This window comes from Myripristis murdjan, chromosome 15, assembly GCF_902150065.1.
Source record: "Myripristis murdjan chromosome 15, fMyrMur1.1, whole genome shotgun sequence".
In the NCBI taxonomy this organism is placed as follows: domain Eukaryota; kingdom Metazoa; phylum Chordata; class Actinopteri; order Holocentriformes; family Holocentridae; genus Myripristis; species Myripristis murdjan.
Window position 1 is genome coordinate 23,490,900 of NC_043994.1, and position 19,473 is coordinate 23,510,372.

Here is a 19,473-nt window from a genome sequence, read left to right on the forward strand (position 1 = left end):
AATGTTTTTTGGTCTTTGCATACATATTTCCCTGCGCTGTTGTATGTGGATTACTTGACGGTGTAAAAGAAAAGAAATCAAAATTCATATTTAAGTAAAAGTAAAGATAAGATACTGTGTTCAAAACTACTCAAGCAAAAGTGAAAGTCACCATGACTACAGGTCTGCTGCTTAAGTCACCAAGTAAATTATTTAGAGGGCAATATTTAAGTATCACAATTTATACATACTTGTATGAAGAAAAAAAAAAATCTGGGGCGTTTTTTTAACCCACGTTTGAAAAAGAAGTTCGCAGCCTTTTGTTTCAACTTGTGGTTGATCAGGTGCGCGCATTTTCTGATATTTCTTTCTACATTTTTTTTCATATTTTCTATATTTTCCCCCACATTTACCACTACCTTGCATGCACATTTTACTTCGAAACGTTGTTGAGTGCGTGCTAATCTGATGTGTGTGCACGTGTACCCACGCCGCCGTTCAGCACGTGCTCCTGTGTTTTGGCAGAACGCACTTCCTTAGCAACGTGTATCTGAACCAGGAAGTACTTTCGCTGTTCTAGCTAACTGGCAATGGATAGCACAAATGAGGTGAGAAAGTACAACGATTGCAAAGTTTGTCTTAGTTTGAGTCCTTCGCCTAGCTCTCATTCATGTTGATGAAAAACATCTCAGTTAATCTCGTCGTTACCAGCCGCTGTCGGTGCCAGAGGAGAGGCAGAAAAAAAAACGTTAATTGAGTTTGTTGTGGCAGGTGTGTTAGCTAGCTAGCTAACAAGCTAAGAAAAACATAAGACAGCCTATTTGCTTGCATTGCAGTAACTTATTTGTCTGAAGCATATGATTGCAGTGACAGAGTGATACAAGCGTTGCCTTTATCCACATTTATTATCGATAAAGTGCCTCTTTAATTCGGCTAACAGAGTGACGTTTGTTAGCAAGCGCAAACTTTTAGCTGTGATGTTTAACTGCATTTAAACTACCGTGTGTTTTGGAAAGTTGTTTATCGTAGCCTTACCTAACGCCAACTACCTGCTGAGGGTGATATGTTTACGTATTTAGCCTAAAATGCGGCAGGTAAAACTGTTGTTGTGTTCTGCCTGAGAATGAATGAATTGACAACAGTTGTCTGTCAACATAACAATATCATGGAGTTGAAGTTATGCCTTTCCTAATGCTACTTTGAAAATAGTGTTTTGTCTTAAAACACTGTCTTTAAAACCCTGCAGTTAATACATTAAATCTCATTGATTGTGAAATCATCATGGACAGTTCAGCCTGTTTAACAAATCTGCCTTCATGGAGACATACCACTGCTAACAACTGCTAATTTAATCTGTGGCACGTGTTTATAATACTATGTAGACAGGGCAGTTCAGTTCAAGATGACTGTTAAATCAGTGATTCTCAACTGTGGGCATTCAGGACTGGAGAAAATGTAATTACTCCTTCCAACTAATTATGGTAAATGGTCTTATGTCACGATAGCACTGTGGCACTTTTCAAGGCACTTTACAATGTGTGTGAAAATTCACTTTATGTATTATGATGTATGACACACACACACACACACACACATACACACACAATGATGGCAGAAGCCGTGCAAGGTGCTAAGCAGCTCATCAGGAGTGTCTAGAGGTCTTGCTCAACAACACGTCTTTGCCATCCTCTCTCGAGAAGATGGGGATTGAACCAGTAACCCTCTGATTAGTAAATGACCACTCTGCTTCCTGAATCATGCCTGCCCTTAGCTGAATTCATAGACATCATTTTGCCCTCGTGGCTTAAAGGTGTGCAAAGCACCTCCTGTAGCATTTGGGTGGAATAAAAACCGGCCTGCTCTTTGGCCTCAGTGGCAAGTAGTTGAGAACCAGTATGATACTAAATTATCTTATTAGATTTTGCTGTGCAGATGGCTCATTACCTTTGCAGTGCCAATACAAGGTCTAATTTTTGCATTCTTATTTCTGTAACAGGTGTGCTGTCAAAATGACTTTCCTACCAGGGTCTGATAGGCCATGACAGGCTTGTCAAGGTATGCAGGGGTTATGGAAAATCTAATGAATTCTGCTGAAGAGCAGCAGCCCTCTTCTCCCCAGGCCAATTCATGGTCCAATCAACAGGACTCAGTATCAAGCAAAAATCAAAACCCCAAAAGTGTCGGTGGGTTTGTTCTAGTGCATGCAGGTAAGTTGACCCACTATAAACAGATTCATTTATCAGCCAATTATTGTCACTGGGTCCATTATCAGACAGTTGTTCTTGCTCTGTTTAAATGTCAGACAATCACATTTGCCAGTTTAACTGCAAACAAACCAGTGAATCAAGGTAGTCTGAAACCTGGTTTTCTTTTCTTTTTTTTTTTTTTCTCTGTGTCAAAACCCCAGATCCATTATCAGACATTCAACCATTTCCTGTTTATACATCTTTTTGCCTTGTCCTAGCACTTACAGCACTTACAGCTTTGCCGTTTTCTACTCACAGCTATCTGTTGATAAGATAGGCATTACCCCCTTATACAAGGAAAGAAAAGAAAAATGTTTGATGGGAATTTGCCCACTGACTTTGTAGTTTAGTGTACAAACTCAAACATATAGTGTTTAGGAAGAGACAAAGATCAATAGAAAAGGAAATACATTTGAGTATATCTCTGTCACTTTTCTGCTGTGATTATTATTGAAGCATAATGTTGGGTGATTAAAGGTTCCTGGCATGCAGCCTGATGGTTAAGCAACCAAATCATAATCTTACAATCTTGCTGTGTTTCCTTTGTTGATGTATTGTAATTGATAAATCAGTTAAATCTGCTTCTCATGGTCTGTGATCCAGCACTCTGAGATTACTGTATCTCAGAGTATGGGAGTACAAAATGTAAAGGCTACACAAAGCTGTGCACTTTTTGACACAAGGGGAGAAGAAATGTTAGCATGATTTTAAGATTGCATACCATTTGATTAGAATGTGCAAAAAGTGTCAGCGTTATTGTGGACTTTTTTTTTTTTTCAACATTTTGATTCTGGATGCATTATCATTTTTTAGTTCATTGTGTGGACTAGTGCACCTATCATGTATTTAAAATGAGCCAACAGTAGATGTTGGAAAATAATGTCCTGCTTTGAAGAGCTCAACTATCATTGCTTTACAAATGGTTAAACTCTTTCCCTTTTCTTTTCCTCTCAGGAGCAGGATATCATTCTGAATCTAAAGCCAAGGAGTACAAGCATGTTTGCAAAAGAGCTTGCCAGCGAGTAAGTTTACTTATGGATATTTCTTATGTGCCCATGTGCCCACAGTCCTCAGCATTTCACACAGGTGTCAGCATTTCAAACCTAAGAACGTATATACTCCCAGTGCCTTCAGAAAGAATTCATTTGGCTAGCATAACTGTCCTGCTGGCAGCGTAAAAGGATGCCAGCTGCTGTTAAACCTCAGAGAAGAAGAAGAAGGAGAAGAATTGTCCTTCAGGGACATGAATTGTTGGCCCAGTCGAAGGTCTTTGGCACTCTGAAGCACTGTTATCCTTCTGGCAGGATTTCCCTTCGCAGCCAATGAACTGTAGTGCTGTGAGAGGGGTTTTCAGGTTCTTGGTCACCTCCCTGACCTTAGTTGGTTAGACAAGCAGTTCAAGGAACAGTCTGAGTACTATCATTTTACCATGATACAGTGATGATGCCTGTTGTGCTCGTGTGAAGTCTCAGCACTTAAGAAACTGGTTCATACCTTTCCCTGGATGAGACACAATTCTGTGTCTGAATTCTACAGACCATTTGTTGAACATAGAGTTTGTCTTCTGATATGTGCTGCTGACTATGGGACCCTATATATTCATACAATTATGTTTTTTACTCAAAATTGTCTTATTAAAAATCATGTTGAATTTATTGAATTCACTGCAGCTCCAGTCAAGTAGCGGTGACATCTCAAGGACAGTCAAAGAAATTTGCAAAAAAGGACTCAAAAGAGTTCAGCTTTTTATTTTAATTGATTTGCAAAAACTATAAATGAAAAATCCAATTTAGCATTATGTGTCTGGATCAGTGACAAGCAATGCTTATGTAATCCACTTTAAATTCCAGCTGCATTGTCACAAAATGAAAAGAAAGTCAAGGGGATTGCATACTTTCTGACGGCACTGTTTCCAATCTGTTGTTTTGCTCAAAATTCCTCTCAGTGGAAACATTATTGGTGGAATGCTTAATTTTTTATGAAAACAAAATTATTGGCTTGTTCTTGAAAGCAGTATTTGTCACCACGTTTTGGTCACAGTTGTGTTGTTCATTATGCAAAAAAGTTCCAGATTCTCTGTTTTTTTCCCCCCGACCAATGAAGACCTCATTGCTGTAAATGAAAAGGTCAAGTGCTTTGTGGTTGCTTCAGAGTAACATCATTGTTGTTCAAATTTTAATGCATTCAGGGTATTTTGCAGCACAGGCTGAGATGCAAACTCGTGTTCTGTTTGATTGGATATTAGTCAGTTGATTCATGCCACTAATTAGGCTCCCAGAAGCAATAGTATGTGTGAAGTACACTAAACAAGAACGGATATAATTACCGCAATATACCTACCCTACAGAATCATGATCATTTGTACAGAGACTGAGTTTTGCAACTATGCATCTTTATTTTATGAAATTTTGCGAGTTGCCTGAATTGACAGTATGAAAAGAATTTGAATTACAATCCCAGCCTTCTATCAACTGCAGTTTTTCATACTGACATTGGCATATTTTCAGCAATAAAAATTTAAAGCCCAGTGTTCAAGTATTTTAAAGGACTGAATTACACAGAGTGCAACAACTTGATCCCCAACATTACAGCTTAAGCTCAGAATCCCTGTAAACACAGTGTGGTGTGATAACATAGGAGAGGAAAGCTTGCAAAATAAGTAAGAGCTGAGGAGAGAATTTTTGCTGCTCATATTTTCACTAAGGCTATGTGACTGAGTTCAGTGAGGGTATGGATGTATGGATGGTAAAATTAGCAAGGGGCATATTTGGTGTGTTTATCTTACTCTAAAGCTAACATGTCCTCAACAAGCTTCCTATTTCTGTCTTTGCCAGGCTGTGGACAGACTCAAGGCCGGTGCCTTCGCAGTGGAGGCAGTGGCTGCAGCGCTGGTTGAGCTTGAGGTTGGTCACTTTTAAACCAGTTCGGTTATATAAACTTTACACATTTAATATCTAACACTCTGTGGATCTATGTACTTAGCTTTTTTTGCATGGGCTTAACCATGCAAAAAAAGGACCCAAAACAAAAACGGCGATAGAAAATTAATAAATAATTTGACATATGTATGTGTTTATCCAAAATAGCTTTGTTTTACTGCAGTCTCAGATGCCTATACATCCTGTTAGATGATGTAAGGGGTGATTTTCCTCAGGGCAGGGTTGGGAAGAAGAAAATAATGACACTGATGAACTCCCTAGCTCTGCAGCTGCTCTGCAAAAATGTGCAGAGACGTGCAGTACAGCAAGGCCTCAAGTTTACGTAAGCTTTTCAGAACAACCCAATATACTTTTTGGGACACCACATTCCTATTCATTTTTGATTCACTGTTTTTCTCTTTTGTTGTTTCAGGCTTTTTTATATAGTACTGATTGCATCCCTTGATTCAGATATTAAATATCTACTGATTGACTTTAAAGTATGGGTACTAAGACAGTCACTACTTTTAAGATATCTCTTTTGATTGGAAAGGTTTGACACTGACCTTTATGTTAAGTTGAAGCATGACAGCATTGATAAAATTGTTTCACATTCATTTGCTATAGAGTAACTCACTCAAATAAGGAGGGTCAAGGAACATTCATGACAGAGGTATAAACTGCTGCGTAAAGGTGAAGCAGTGGGAAAAAAAAATCTGTTCAAAATATTAAGCAAGATAATTCAGTATTTGAAAGCACAGCATAAGATCATGTAAGAAAATTTCTGACTTTCTTGAATTTTGTTAATACTGGCTGTGACAATAGTGTGAAGACAGTGTGGGTGGAAATGGAAATGTCAATCAAGCAACATTATTTTGAATAGACACATAGATTCGCTAACAGCCCACAGTTATACCAACAAAATGTGTGAGGGTAAGGCAAGCAGGCACAAAAACTCAGAACTAATATGAAAAAGGAAAAAGAGCACAAGGGCTGTAGCTACAGCAGCTAGCCATTATTTTCCTGAGAACAGGGTCAAGATCATTATCCCAAACAGTCTGTAGGCTACATCTGCAGCCAGGTGTAGGGACAAATGGCATCAGTTCTGGACAGGCCAGACAGGATAGCACCTTCTGGCCAGTTGAAAAATCACATTCAATAAGGCAATTATTTAAAGACACTGTCAGAGTTATTGGTGTAACAACTAAATGTTTAGAAATGTTTGCCATTGAAACAGAACGTATTGTTTTATGAGAGGGGTCCACTTTGTTCTGATTAAAATATGAACAACAGCATACTTTTTCCTCAGCATATTAAGAGTGACAGTGTGGCTTATAGCAGATGTAGTTTCATTCATGCCTTTTTATCATTTTCCTTTTTTCTCAGGACTCTCCTTTTACGAATGCGGGGATGGGCTCCAACTTGAATTTGTCGGGGGAGATTGAGTGTGACGCAAGTATCATGGATGGAAAGTCGCTGCACTATGGAGCCGTAGGCGCCATTAGTGGTGAGTTACTACAGATGTGTTGATATTTATGTAATGCTGCTACGTTGTTGTGGCACAGAAGTGCAGTCACCTGAAAGAAATTAAATGAGTCAAGCCTGTGTCTGTCACATGTTCTCAAAGGTTTACTTTCAACCCTTTTGAACTTTGTAGGCGAGTATTGGTATCAGGAATTCTTATGATAGGGACCACCCAGTCTTTACCTGGAGGATTACCAGGACGTAGTGCTAATGTGTTCGTATCAGCAGACTTGCAAAGAGTTGGGCTTGTGAGACCTCCAATAAAGGCAGTTTTGTGTAAGATCTCATAATTTATTGCAAACAGCCCAGGGGTGAAAGCGGGCACTTGACATTTGGTCCAAAAGACAACAGATTGTTTTTATTACCATGTCTGCATGATGTAACATTTAGCCATTTAATTTGTACATGATGAATGAAAGTTTCTTGGCTTAGCCCTGAAATTCATACTTGCCAGCCCACGTTTCTCATAAGGTTTTTACTAAATTCAGTAAACTGTGTTTAAATGGGGAGGTTTGGGGATTAGAACAGGCTATATTTCAAAGGTGTTCTCGTATAACATGGTGAAAAGAGAAAACAGGCCTTACTGCACAATGAAGTTAATGAATATAGCACTGATGAAAAACAAGCAAAGATATCAGTGTTAACCCACAGAAAATCGACAGAGACGTTCCAAAAATCAGAGCCATACTTCCCTGAATTTTGAACCTTAGCATGAAATGAGTAATTCATATTTCATTCTTTTGAAGATTTGCCCTTATTTAATGTATTTCAAATTACTTTTAGGTTTCCAGAAATTGTGAATGGTTAGAATTAGGGTCCCCTGAGGTGGTTTCACTGATATGATGTGAAATGTTATCCAAAGTACAAAGAAGAACATCAGTGAGCTTGATAAAAATATATTGTATTGTATATTGTGGAGTTTTTTTTTTTGGTTTTTTTTTGCAGCTAATATAGAAAACCTGATTTGAGCACTCCAGCCTTTTTCCTGGGTCTGAACATGAAACTGTCCTTACAATAGAATAGGCTATATTGTAATGCAGTATGCAGCACAATATGTAGTTCATTGTATAGTCTGAACAAAGTCCTTACTTGTATAAATATTTATACAGTCCAATTTAGCAATTACCTTTTTTGGGGGGATTTTTCAGGTTGTCCTAGTTGTGCCAAAGCCTTTTTTGGCTGTTATCATTTGGACTGAAGAATTTTCAAAATCTAATTATTCATTGACTGTCTTGATTCACCTATTACTCTGTAATATAATCCCATGGTATGAATTGTAAACACTGTTTGATAAGTCTATCTTTTTCTTCAGGTATAAAGAACCCAGTCTTAGTTGCAAACCGTCTACTTAACGAAGCGCAGAAAGGGAAGCTCTCTGCTGGCAGAATACCCCCATGGTGATTATCCTGATACTTAATTTATGTTGTATTAATATGATAACCATTTCATTCTGTTATCAATTTTTCTTTCTGTCATCAGCTTTTTAGTGGGGCAAGGAGCACATGACTGGGCTGTGACCCATGGAATACCACCGTGTCCCTCTGAGAAGATGGCCACCAGTGAGTATTATTATACTGATTCAGAGATAAATGTTTTGGAGAAGGAAAGCTTTGTAATATTGAAAATACTAAGAGGGATCAATTTAGCTAGTGAGGTCTTAACTCTCACAAGCAGTTATTAACATTACAGATTCATGCAATATCCCACCCCTGTTAAACTATCACAGCTTTCTTTATTAGCTTGCTAGAATAGACAGTGAGCAGACATCAAACAGCACTCCTTTTAACCTTTATGAATATTAAACCCTTTTGTGGTAGAGGTAAACAAGATGAAGCAAGGAGTTGAATTCAGAGGTGTCTCTTTTATCTAGTGTTTTTTTTTTATTTTTTTATTTAATCCTTTTATGGGAAGTATTTTCCCAGATATACAGAAACTCACGCGTTCCCTATTTGCAAGTTTTGACGCTAGCTTTTTGGTTTAACTGAAGCTACCTGATATTTTGCATCCTATTTTGCTTCATAATGATGAACGATTCAAAAGCATGTGTTAACTGGTTTACCTGTCTCCCACGAAAGAGCTGTTTTTTTTCCTGATGCTGATGGCATCTCCATCATTTTTTTGCTCTTCAGGCAACTTATAATTATCTTTAACTGTATGAATTGTGTTCCCTTTTATGATTGAATGAGGGATTTGAAAAGAGTAGAACAAAAAATTGCTCTTAACAGTGAAATAAAGCATCATTTCAGCAGCAGTTCATTTGGTGACTGTTATTGGTGTCTAATTTGGAAGCTAGTCAGGTATTCAGTCTGCTGTCCTCTCTCATTGTCAGATTGACACATCAGTGTTTGGGTCTGCACTGACAAACAACCTACCCTGACATCAATCAGTTATCTTTTTATTTATAAAGGCCTAGTGCTATGTAGTGCTGTGAAGAGCTTTTGACATTCAGGCTTAGATGAGATAGCAGGGCCTTGATTTATTTCAAATGCAGGTAATTACCATTCCTTCTCACTTGTGTGGATTCATTTAATTGTCTTGTCAATGAGATTATTTTGTTACGCACAGAGTTCAGTTTATCAGCGTACAAGAGGAACAAGCGCAAGATGGAACTGGCAGAAAAAATGGACACAGGACATAATCAGACAAAGAAAAGACGACAATCAAGTGAAAATGTGAGTAATATGATATCAGTTAAATGAGAAAAATTGTTTGTTTTCCCCGCATTCATAAGATATAGCCATTGGATGTGATACTCTCATGTTGCTCACATAAGCATATGATTTCTGTTCCCAGCATAAGATAATTACTGTTTGAAAAATAAGCTGCAAATTTAATGATCCCTATTGGGATATTGGGATATTGGGTCATTATGCAGGCAAAAAATAGGATACACTTGAGTGGCCTCATTACTGGGCATTCCTTGCTAGTTTTGGGCAAGACTCCCCCTCTGCCTTTATCACAGCTTGAAGACTTCAAGGCACTGATTAAAAAAGATCATGGAAACGATGCACAGCCTTGGGCCCATGCCGACTCAAAAGTGCCACTTAGTTCCTGCAGATTTTGCTGTGACATTTAGTCTGCGATTATTCGTTTCCACTTTATCCCAGAGGTGCTCTATCACGTGTAGATATGGGGACTGAAAGCCAATGGAGTCAACTAAAGTTTAAGTCACTATCATGTCCCTAGACCCATTTGAAACTAGAAAACACACTCAGTAGGGCAAATACTTCCACAAAGGAGGCAGATCAGGTATTGTGTCACATGCATGGGAAAAAGCGCAAGCAAAGTCGACAAGATACTGCAGCCACCTTTTTACATACAAAGAAAACAGAATGCACTGACATGATTTAAAATAAATTTGCCCATCCATTTAGTGGAGTTTTGGAACAGTATAAAATGGTCATCACCAATCTATTGTAGAGTTTCTCAACTTTCCTATGAGGTATTATGTGACCAAATATCAGTTATTTAATAGCTAGAAAATTTAATTAACTCTTCAGTGGCTCAGGACCAATGTTTTTTCAAAGTTTAATGTATATGTGTTGAGAACTTCTTGACAACAGACAAAACAAGACCATTACATTACCTCCTTGGTAGAGGTAGCAATGTTTTATTATCCTACTAAAACTATGAAACTGAAAATGCTTAGGCTCAAGCCATAAAGGGATGCACCTGGTTAGCAGTGATGTTGCTGCCATGGTGCTCAAATGATGCTTCATTAAAGCTAAGGGGCCTCCCGTGTGCCACAAAAATATTCCCCACATCATTACACCATCACCACCTGTCTGGACTGTTGACACCAAGCAAGGTGCATCCATGGATTCATGTTGTTAATGGCAAAGTTTGTTGCTTAGCTCAGCATATCACAACAGAAACCAGGATTTGTTGAACCAGGCAACATTCTTTCACTCTTCACTTGTCCTTTTTGGGTATTATGTGCCTATTTTAGCCTCAGCGTCTTGGTCTTAACTGATAGGGGTGGAAACTGTGCTGGACGTCTGCTACTATAAGTCATCCTCTTCAGGGTGTGATGAGCTGAAATACCCTTCTCCATGTCACTGTTATATCTAGCTGTTATCTCTATAATTGCGGCCTGCCAGTTAGCTAAGAGTCTTACCATTTTCTACTGTGACCTTTCTCCTCAATGATGCATGTTTATCCACAGGACTGCTGCTGACAGGATATATTTTCTTCATCACACCAAAAGTGTATGAAATCCCAGGAGGTTGACTGTTTTTTAAATGCTGATACCTCTGACACAACCTATATGTTGAAAGTCATATAATTATGCATTTCACTCATTCTGTAGGTTAGATGAATCGTAACTAAATCTATCAAGTCTGCATTCTTTGTGCTTTATACTATGCTTTATTTTTTTATGTAACTCAGTGTCTAAATGAATGTCATGTATGCGAAAATGGAAAAATGCACCAATTGAAATAGATACTGAGTGTAGATAACAACAGAACAAATAGAATATATTGAAGTAAGCATCACAAACAGGGGGAAATTGAATGTTTAATGATATTGTCATTGGAATAAAAGCACAAATTAGCAAAGTGGAGTTTTTTCTCTCCTTGTGTGCAGTGGTCTTGCCAGCACCACCTTTTTCAATCCATACATTCAATTACCTCTAAGTACATAGAGACATTTGTCTTTGCATTATCACAGTAGTGATTAAAAAGTACAACATCTGTAGTTCTCCAATCCAGAGCTGTCAGTTACCTATAGGAGGAAAGCCCAGGATAATAATAGCTGGAGATACCCAGGGTAAGGAGAGCTCTGTCACACATATATAAACACACTTTACATCTATACAGCCAGACAGAGCGTTTGTTTAGTGCTTTCAGATTCATTCAGTGTGTAATCTTTTTGTATCATCCATGGACCTGCTCAATACTGCATTAAGTTTTAAAATTGCTATAGGCTAAATGGTAACCTACATTGCGGGTTATTAATAGATGTCATTGACAGGGATCATGTGATGTTTTCTTATTCATGAACATGAACTACCAGGTCAGTTTTATTGTTTCCTTTTTGCATCACCAACATGTTTGCATGATCCATAAGAGGTTTACACAATGGCAAATACCATCTGCTTTAGTCAAACAGCATATTTACCCTTACCAGATATTTAATATTTATGAATAAGAAAGCACCACCACAATAGTCTCAGTATCAGCATCAGTTATCATATGGCAAGGTTAGCTTTTCTTGCCTAAAGTGAGTTCAAATTTTGTCATTATGATGGAGAGCAAAGATCAAGCAAAATTGATAGAAATTTATTTGGAGGCCATGTCTTAAGAAATCAAAGCAACACATAATTCAGGACATTGAGTCATACAAGGTCTGTATGCCTGAATGTAAGTAAGGCAGAGCACACACTCTGCCTTACTTACATAAAAGCGGTTTATATTATTTTGGAGAGGTCTATGTGGGTGTGCCTTTGCTAAGCAAGGCCACAAAAATAGCACACAACGCCAGCTTCTGTGCTAAGACGTGCTGTAAGTAGGTGGAGGTGTAGATGTAATTTTTGATGCCAAAATTGCACTGCGCCACCAGATTTGTGTCTGTACACCCAACAATATTACCACTATAGCCGCACATAGTTACTGCACCCAATCTGCTCCATCATAAAAACAGGACTAGAATAAAAAAGAACTTTCAAAATCACAATCTTATTCATTTTGTTATCTTATTGATTCAGTATTTTTGATTTATACAAAGCGTATTTTTTTTTTCAAAGGATATGATCTGACACCTGCCCACAATTAAGCCATAAAAATGCCATCAATATGATTTCAAGTTCTTACAGGATCATCAATGGATTACACACAGCTGACTTTACAGGCCTAGCACAGCGCCTCATGAGGGGAGCTGGGACACCTCTGGTCACATGAAAAAGGGGACTGAAGAGAGATTAAAGAACTGGCACTACAAACACCAGTAACATCATTGAGGCTGCTACAGAGGCTCACCTGAGGGGTGAGGGAGGCTCAGCTGCAGGCCATCAAAGCCTGGTTGAGGTTGAAATTGCAGCAGGGAGGAGGTGCGGCAGTCTCCTCTTAACGTTGTAGCTAACAGGGGAATGGCAGAAAGTGAGTGGGGGCTTCTAGCCTTTGACACTGCAGGACAGGGAAGGCTGGAGGGGCTGGGAAGGAAGGTTTCTTTACAAGGTGGCTGTGAAGGTCAGACACCTTAGTGAGTTATAGGAAGTGAGGGAGCACAGGTGGCAACAACATCTGCCAGGGCAGGGTGTAGCAGGGGGGCGGCTTGACTGTATGTTTTAATGGTTGTTGTGATCTATATGTATGCCACCATATGTAATACTGAAAGGTGTGTGAGGACGGTGGTGGTGGCTGGTGTGTGCACATGTGTTTGTGTGTGGATGTGAGTAAGTGTGTGTGGTGGTGTTTGTGACATGTAGGTTGTATGTTATGTTTTTTATATATGCATATAGTTTGTTTTGTTTTATGAGGTGTCTCTGTTCATTAAAGAACATCAAAAGTCACTCACAGGATAAAGCATTACTAGGATTCATGGAATGTGCCAAGAAATTGATTAAATGTGTTGAGATTAACATATATCCTGTGCATCCAATGTCTCTGCATGGATTATACCTTGTGCCATCTTTTCAAGGATGATTTGCAGAGCCACGCTGCATAGCCAACATCCCTCCCATGGTACTCTCCACATTATGTGTGATCTCCTCAGGCATTTCATGAGCCAGAAACAGTTATTAATGGCAATGAAGAGATGCTTTGAATATACACATATATTTAGACTACATATACTGAAGTGTATCTGTACTTACACAGTATATTGCTCAAAAATGTACAGTCAAGGAGAGTTGCAAGAGTTTGTGCAAAGTTTCAGTGCACTAAGCAACTCAGTTGAAGTGTGGCTTGATGCTGTGTTCTTGCCACTTTCTACTCAACGCACTGCCAGCAGCACAGAAGAGGGTGGGAAAGATTGTTTGGTTGGGATGTGAATTGTGGTAAATGGAATAAAATGTGCCAGTGGCTCCAGCGTGATGAATTACGCTGCTTTTGTTTTTGAACAGTATTACTGTTTATCTAGTTCAACTACATTAATTCTTAAGTTTTAAGCAGATATTAATTAAAAAGACCACTAACAGCTTAATGTTAAAATGATTGATGTATGAGTCAAATGACTTGTCAAGCATAATGAGAATTAAAAACATTTGTCTCTTGTTTGTTTATATAAACCCACTTGACCGATTTATGAGTAATATGCAACCACTTTGTGTAGTTCAAATTAGTATATAGATAAGTCATGTATGGGCCGCACTTTTTTTGACCTTATAATTGAGGATTTACAGTACCTTTGGCTCTAACAATCACATGAAAGTTATATTCATCCGAAATAACCTCTATTTTTGTTTTACATGTAACAACTGTATCAGAGACTTGTGGGTTTTATGAAAAATGTTTATTGCTGCACATCTGGTTTCAATTTTCATACACAATATACTTTTTATACCTCTCTCTTTTGCCAAGCCATAAAATGTTCCCATTCATTTCTCTTTTTTTGTTAACAGATACAGGCACCTGTTTGAAAGCCAGTTTTAGATGGCGTTTAGTGGCAGTTGTTCAGAGAAAATTTAATATTAGTATAAACCAAAAAGGCATTTTTAAAAGCCATGGCCATTATTCACTGAGTTGTTGGGGTTATTTTTTTCCCAATTTAAGGATGCTGATAAAGAACGACAGGATGCTCTTTGTAGCATTTTGAAATGACTGGCACTGGTTCATGCTGGCCTCAAGTGGGTTAGGAGACAGGGGTGATTTAGGAGAGCAGCAGACAGATGAAAAAAGTTGTTTCTATTTTTTTTTATTTGGCTTTTCAGTCCAGGTTTAGTGGAGATGTTCAGTTACTGGAAGGAGAGGAGCTCTGATCATGTATCATACTGTCATTTTGCACATTTACCCTGTAAAACTCTATTCATCATACTGCCTGACTCATGATGGTTCACAAACAAGTCACTTCCAAAGCAAACTGCAATCAAGGAAGGAAAACAAATGTTTAAAATCACAACAGCACATTTATGATGAAATATGAAGCAGATGAAAGAATTATTTATCAATTTCTCATCCAGTGTGCTTTTGTTAATTTTGGAAACGTCCCATGCTTCAGGATGTGAAAGTCGGCTCATTTGTCATGTCCAAAGTCTTCATCTTTACGCCATTGAAGTAAATTTGACTTAAACCAAGCACATTTCAGACCTACCTCAAGAAATAATGATCCTTACTTGAGAATGCGTAACTGTTTGATGTTTATTTTTCCTCTTCGTATGACTCCTGTTTGAGTTGGCCTGTCTTCATTGTGATATAGGAAAATGGCTCAGGGTGCCTGGACACAGTGGGAGCCATTGTGGTAGACCAGGAGGGGAACGTGGCTGCAGCAGTGTCCAGTGGTGGCCTTGCCATGAAACACCCCGGCAGGGTTGGCCAGGTTGCTATGCCCTCTACTTTCTCATCTGCAACAATATTGCCTATCTAAGTGTCCAAAATGAGAGCTTCCAGTATCACTCAGCCCAATTTTGGACTGAAATATTTAGATCAATGCAATAGTATATTTCATTTGCTTCTGAAATGCCTCCATCTCTGCTCTGTATTCCCAGGCGGCTCATTATGGATGTGGCTGCTGGGCTGAAAATGCCTGTAATATGAACCCTTACTCTACAGCAGTGAGTACCTCAGGTATACCGCAACAGTCTCTACAGCTCAGTGTGTGTGTGTGTGTGTGTGTGTGTGTGTGTGTGTGTGTGTGTGTGTGTGTGTATGTGTGTGTGTGCATGCGCATGTATGCATAGTTTTTTTTTTTTTTTCCACTCAGAATGAATTTTAACCACTAGCCTGTATTTTGTTTTGGAGATGATATGAATCAGACACACATTTTTGATGTGGGCCCCTCATTTAGCGTCAGTGATTCAGGCTTCAAAAAGCCTGATAATACTTTCCAGTGACCCTCCAACCATTCCTGCTGAGTGATTCTCATCAGTCACTTCCTCGGCTGATTGAGTCATCGTGCTGCACTCTTTGTTAGTCAGCTGCATGCCAGGTGTATTGCAAAGCTCATTGGATTTGTAATGACATTTGACGTGGGACACCTGCTATGGATGCAGCAGCAGGAGAGCCTCTGGGACAGTGCAATAGAAGGCTGGTATATTTGCAGATTTCAGTGCTGGAGCACAAATATCTAACAGGTTCAGTCTTTATGAGGTCCTGTTTTTTAGGAAACGGAGACCAGAGACCAGAGTTTGCTGTTTATATATATAAATATAACTCTTATGATTTTCTCAATTATGGTAAAACATCAAGGCTTATGCTGATGTATATTGCTGTATGTTCTAATCAAAGTAAAAACACTACCAATGACTTCATCTTTTCATCTTAGGCTACTGGTGCTCTAGGCTTATCTTGTATACTGTATACTGTACACTATACTGTACACTGAGGGGTTTACTGCTACAGTGATAATCATCAACAGTTTCTGTTAAATGGAGAAGAGCTTTATCTGTAGGCATTTGTTATGTAATTAAAAAACAGTCATAGTAAAACAATTATTTGATATTATCACAAAGATATGAGTGATCAATTAGCTCATTAATGATAATTTCAATTGGTCATCTTTCATGTTGGCAATACATAATTATTAATTCTAGCCATTCTGCCTCTGACAGTACAGATGGACAAATATTTAAAAGCGGATGTGACTAATGCCCAGAAAGCATGACAAAAATACAGCACAGGATTTCATATTTGGCTCGGCGGCGACATAAAAATATGCGGCGTGGATGGGAATCTGTGAGCTGAGAAAGAGAGTGCACCCTGCTAACACTTTTTGTCCACTTGGCATTGTTTCTCTGCATGTACCAGTGTACTGTGTCGCCAGTGATCTGTTTTTGCAACTGAGATCTGCATTATTGAATTTGTTTTTTCCCACAGCTCATGATGTGGGCTTCAAGTATTATCTTTTTTTTTTTTTTTTTTTTTTTTTTTTTTTTGGTTATCCCCCTTTCATGGTGGAAAATATTTGACCAGATTGTCACCAACATGTGAAATGTCTACATCCACATGTATAGTATAAGTACATTACTCAGGAGCCAAATGAGATTTTCTGCTCTGCCTGTTGTTTCTTTTGAGACAGCCCTGAAGCACTGGGTGTTTAGGTTTTAAACTAATGCAGACTGTCACATGAACAAAGAAACCCTTCCCTTTCAGGACTGATCTGCCATTTTCCACAAAGCAATGGCATTCTTGTTCAACATATTTATACAATGTATACGTGCATGCCTCGCTCTTTTCATAAATAAAAGTGCATTCCTGTGTTAGCTGAAAGGAGCCCCGCCATTCGTGAGCTGTATGGTTTTGGATGTGAGATATATTTCTGAAAGAGCCTATATTAGCCCACTTCCTTTAAGATGTGTAGACGCTTGTCTGCAACATAGCTTCTGGGGAACATTAAATCTTTTGATGTGGATCTGCAGCCAAATGCATCTCAGTGCAGAGGAGCTGATTTGATCAGACAGGCCAAAGCTGGAGTCATATGTACTTGCGCCACTGAGATAGCCAAAATTTCTCATCACTGAACCTTGCCAGAATGTATGATCACCAGCATTCACTGAGATTAATGTGACAGGAAACACAATTCAAAAAGCTGACCTGGAAACTGATAATTAGTTTATAAAGGAAGGCAAGGAAGTGACTTAAAACATTTGATAAAAACCTTAACTGACTCTCATGGCATACATAAGGAAAAAGTTAAAACACTACTTCACTGCTAAGTTGGTGTGCTCACTTGTAAGCTGTAAGCTCCTAGCGCCACTCAAAAAAAGTATTGTGCAAGACCTTTCCTGTAACAGTCTCTGACACATTATTTTGAACCATAAAAATGAAAACAAATCACCTTTATCATCAGTCACAGGCCCTCAACTTCAGGTCAGAGCAATTACAGGCACTCACCAGAGAAATGTTGTGAAAGCTTCTTTGCTATTTGCAATGCAAATGTTGTCTGGCTCAGGACTGGAAATAGCTGATTTTTAATAAGGGTTTTTTGTATAGTCATTTTTTTTTTTGTTGTTGTTAATATTGAGAATTACAGATTTTTTTATGCAGTGAGTTGTGTTTGGCAACCTGTGTAAAGCTTTTTTTTTTCTGAGCAAACTGCAGTGCAATTTGAAAGAAGAAAAAAGTGTTCAAAAAGTCATTCTGCTTCATAGTGAATATGAAGCTTTTCATTAGAAGGCAAAATGCATTACCCTGCTTAGTAGCTAACAGGTAACACAACGTGCTCCCACTGTATTTACTGGTTTGACTGTCAGTGTAGACTCATCACAGCCATTCTCCAGTTTATTTAGAGTGAATATCTACCAGAGTCAGTCAGACTGATCAATGACACCGCTCTATAGAACCTACATCAGGCTCACTCATATATTTTTTTCTGCAGTATAAAAGTGTCTCTCTCATCTTGTCCACCTCCTACTGATCTATTTTCTATTTATTACTTAATTACTCACACAGCATACGACTGTCTTGGCTATAGATATCTTGGCAGTCAGGCCTGGTTGTTTGCATTGTATATTTTTTCACCTCATCCCCTGTCTTCCTATATTGTGGGTATGCCTTTCATGTGAGTCAAAACTGAAAACTCTTTCCTTATGGGGATGGAAAGCATAATGTGTGTTCCAGTACGACACCTGTTTTTAATTTCCTAACTTGAAAGGCATTCCCATCAAAAGAAACAGAAAAACAATCATCTTGGCTCTGACACAGGGAGTATGGTCCTCACCCTATATGTCACCCTTTCTTCCCCTCAGCCCTCACTCTGCTGCCTCCTCTTCAATCTAGTCCAGCATGTAACATGCGGCTTATGTGGGTCTTTTGTTTTATATGTGTTGACCTTTTAGTTGTGCCTTTCCTTTGCTGTGGCCAACGCGAGCGCGATTAACAAGTCAGCAGTGTTTCCTCTCGCTGTTGTTGGCTGTCACATGCTGCGCCTCAGTTTGCTTTATTCTATTTACATTTCGCTTCCATGGAGTTGCTGCTTTCTCATCCTGCTCTTCTTGCTGCAGCACCTCCACAACATCCACTTCCCCCGGGACAGAGCAGTTTATGGTAAACACAGTACAAAGGGCACAGTACCTGGCCAATCTGACATTCTGCTCTTGTTAAAAACTTCACATTACTCCAGGCAACTGGTTGCCACAGTTACCGACCTGCATTCGGTTTTGTTGTAGTTACCTGATATTTTATGGGGCCTTCATTTGTGTTTACAGAAACAACAAGGCTATATTCTTCAGTCTTTATGGGTTTTCTCTGGAGCTTTTGCCAGATGTCTTTTATTTTCACTTTCAGGTTTCTTTTCTCTTTTCAAAGCACTAGCAGACTTGATGTAACAGATTGATTATACTGTAAGCACACTGCATACATTCAAGTTACAAATCTCCTTGTAGTTTTTTCTAGCAACAACATGTATTATATCAGTTCGTGAATTTTAGTCCTTTCAGCACAATGTAACTTATTATCTAAAATGGAAACACGCACACACCCACCAAAACACACCGTGCTCTGTTTTGATGTGGAAGAGGAGAGGGTAAAGTGAAACATTTGTGTTGGCTCCTGATTCTTTTTACTTTTTATGGCTTATGGTTTGCTTAAATGTTCAAGAAAATGCATTTTGTATCCGAACCTTTCTACACACTGCATGCTAGGCTGAGATCCAAGAAGCATCACATAGATTGTGAAACTGCTTTGAGCCTACTCTAGCACTCCATGCTGGCA

General features: G+C 38.7%; 1 protein-coding gene across 3 annotated transcripts in view; it reads left to right on the forward strand.

The window, feature by feature from the left end:
• Positions 1 to 440: 440 nt before the first annotated feature.
• tasp1 (taspase, threonine aspartase, 1) overlaps positions 441 to 19,473 on the forward strand; it is a 31,902-nt gene continuing 12,869 nt past the window's right edge. For all 3 annotated transcript variants that reach the window (XM_030070667.1, XM_030070666.1, XM_030070664.1), the window contains exons 1-10: positions 441 to 587; positions 1,976 to 2,186; positions 3,180 to 3,247; positions 5,060 to 5,128; positions 6,530 to 6,650; positions 7,980 to 8,064; positions 8,147 to 8,226; positions 9,233 to 9,339; positions 15,023 to 15,142; positions 15,312 to 15,390. In XM_030070667.1, the coding sequence (XP_029926527.1) occupies positions 2,018 to 2,186; positions 3,180 to 3,247; positions 5,060 to 5,128; positions 6,530 to 6,650; positions 7,980 to 8,064; positions 8,147 to 8,226; positions 9,233 to 9,339; positions 15,023 to 15,142; positions 15,312 to 15,390 (898 nt within the window). In that variant the 5' untranslated portion in view covers positions 441 to 587; positions 1,976 to 2,017. The remainder of the gene's footprint in view (positions 588 to 1,975; positions 2,187 to 3,179; positions 3,248 to 5,059; positions 5,129 to 6,529; positions 6,651 to 7,979; positions 8,065 to 8,146; positions 8,227 to 9,232; positions 9,340 to 15,022; positions 15,143 to 15,311; positions 15,391 to 19,473) is intronic.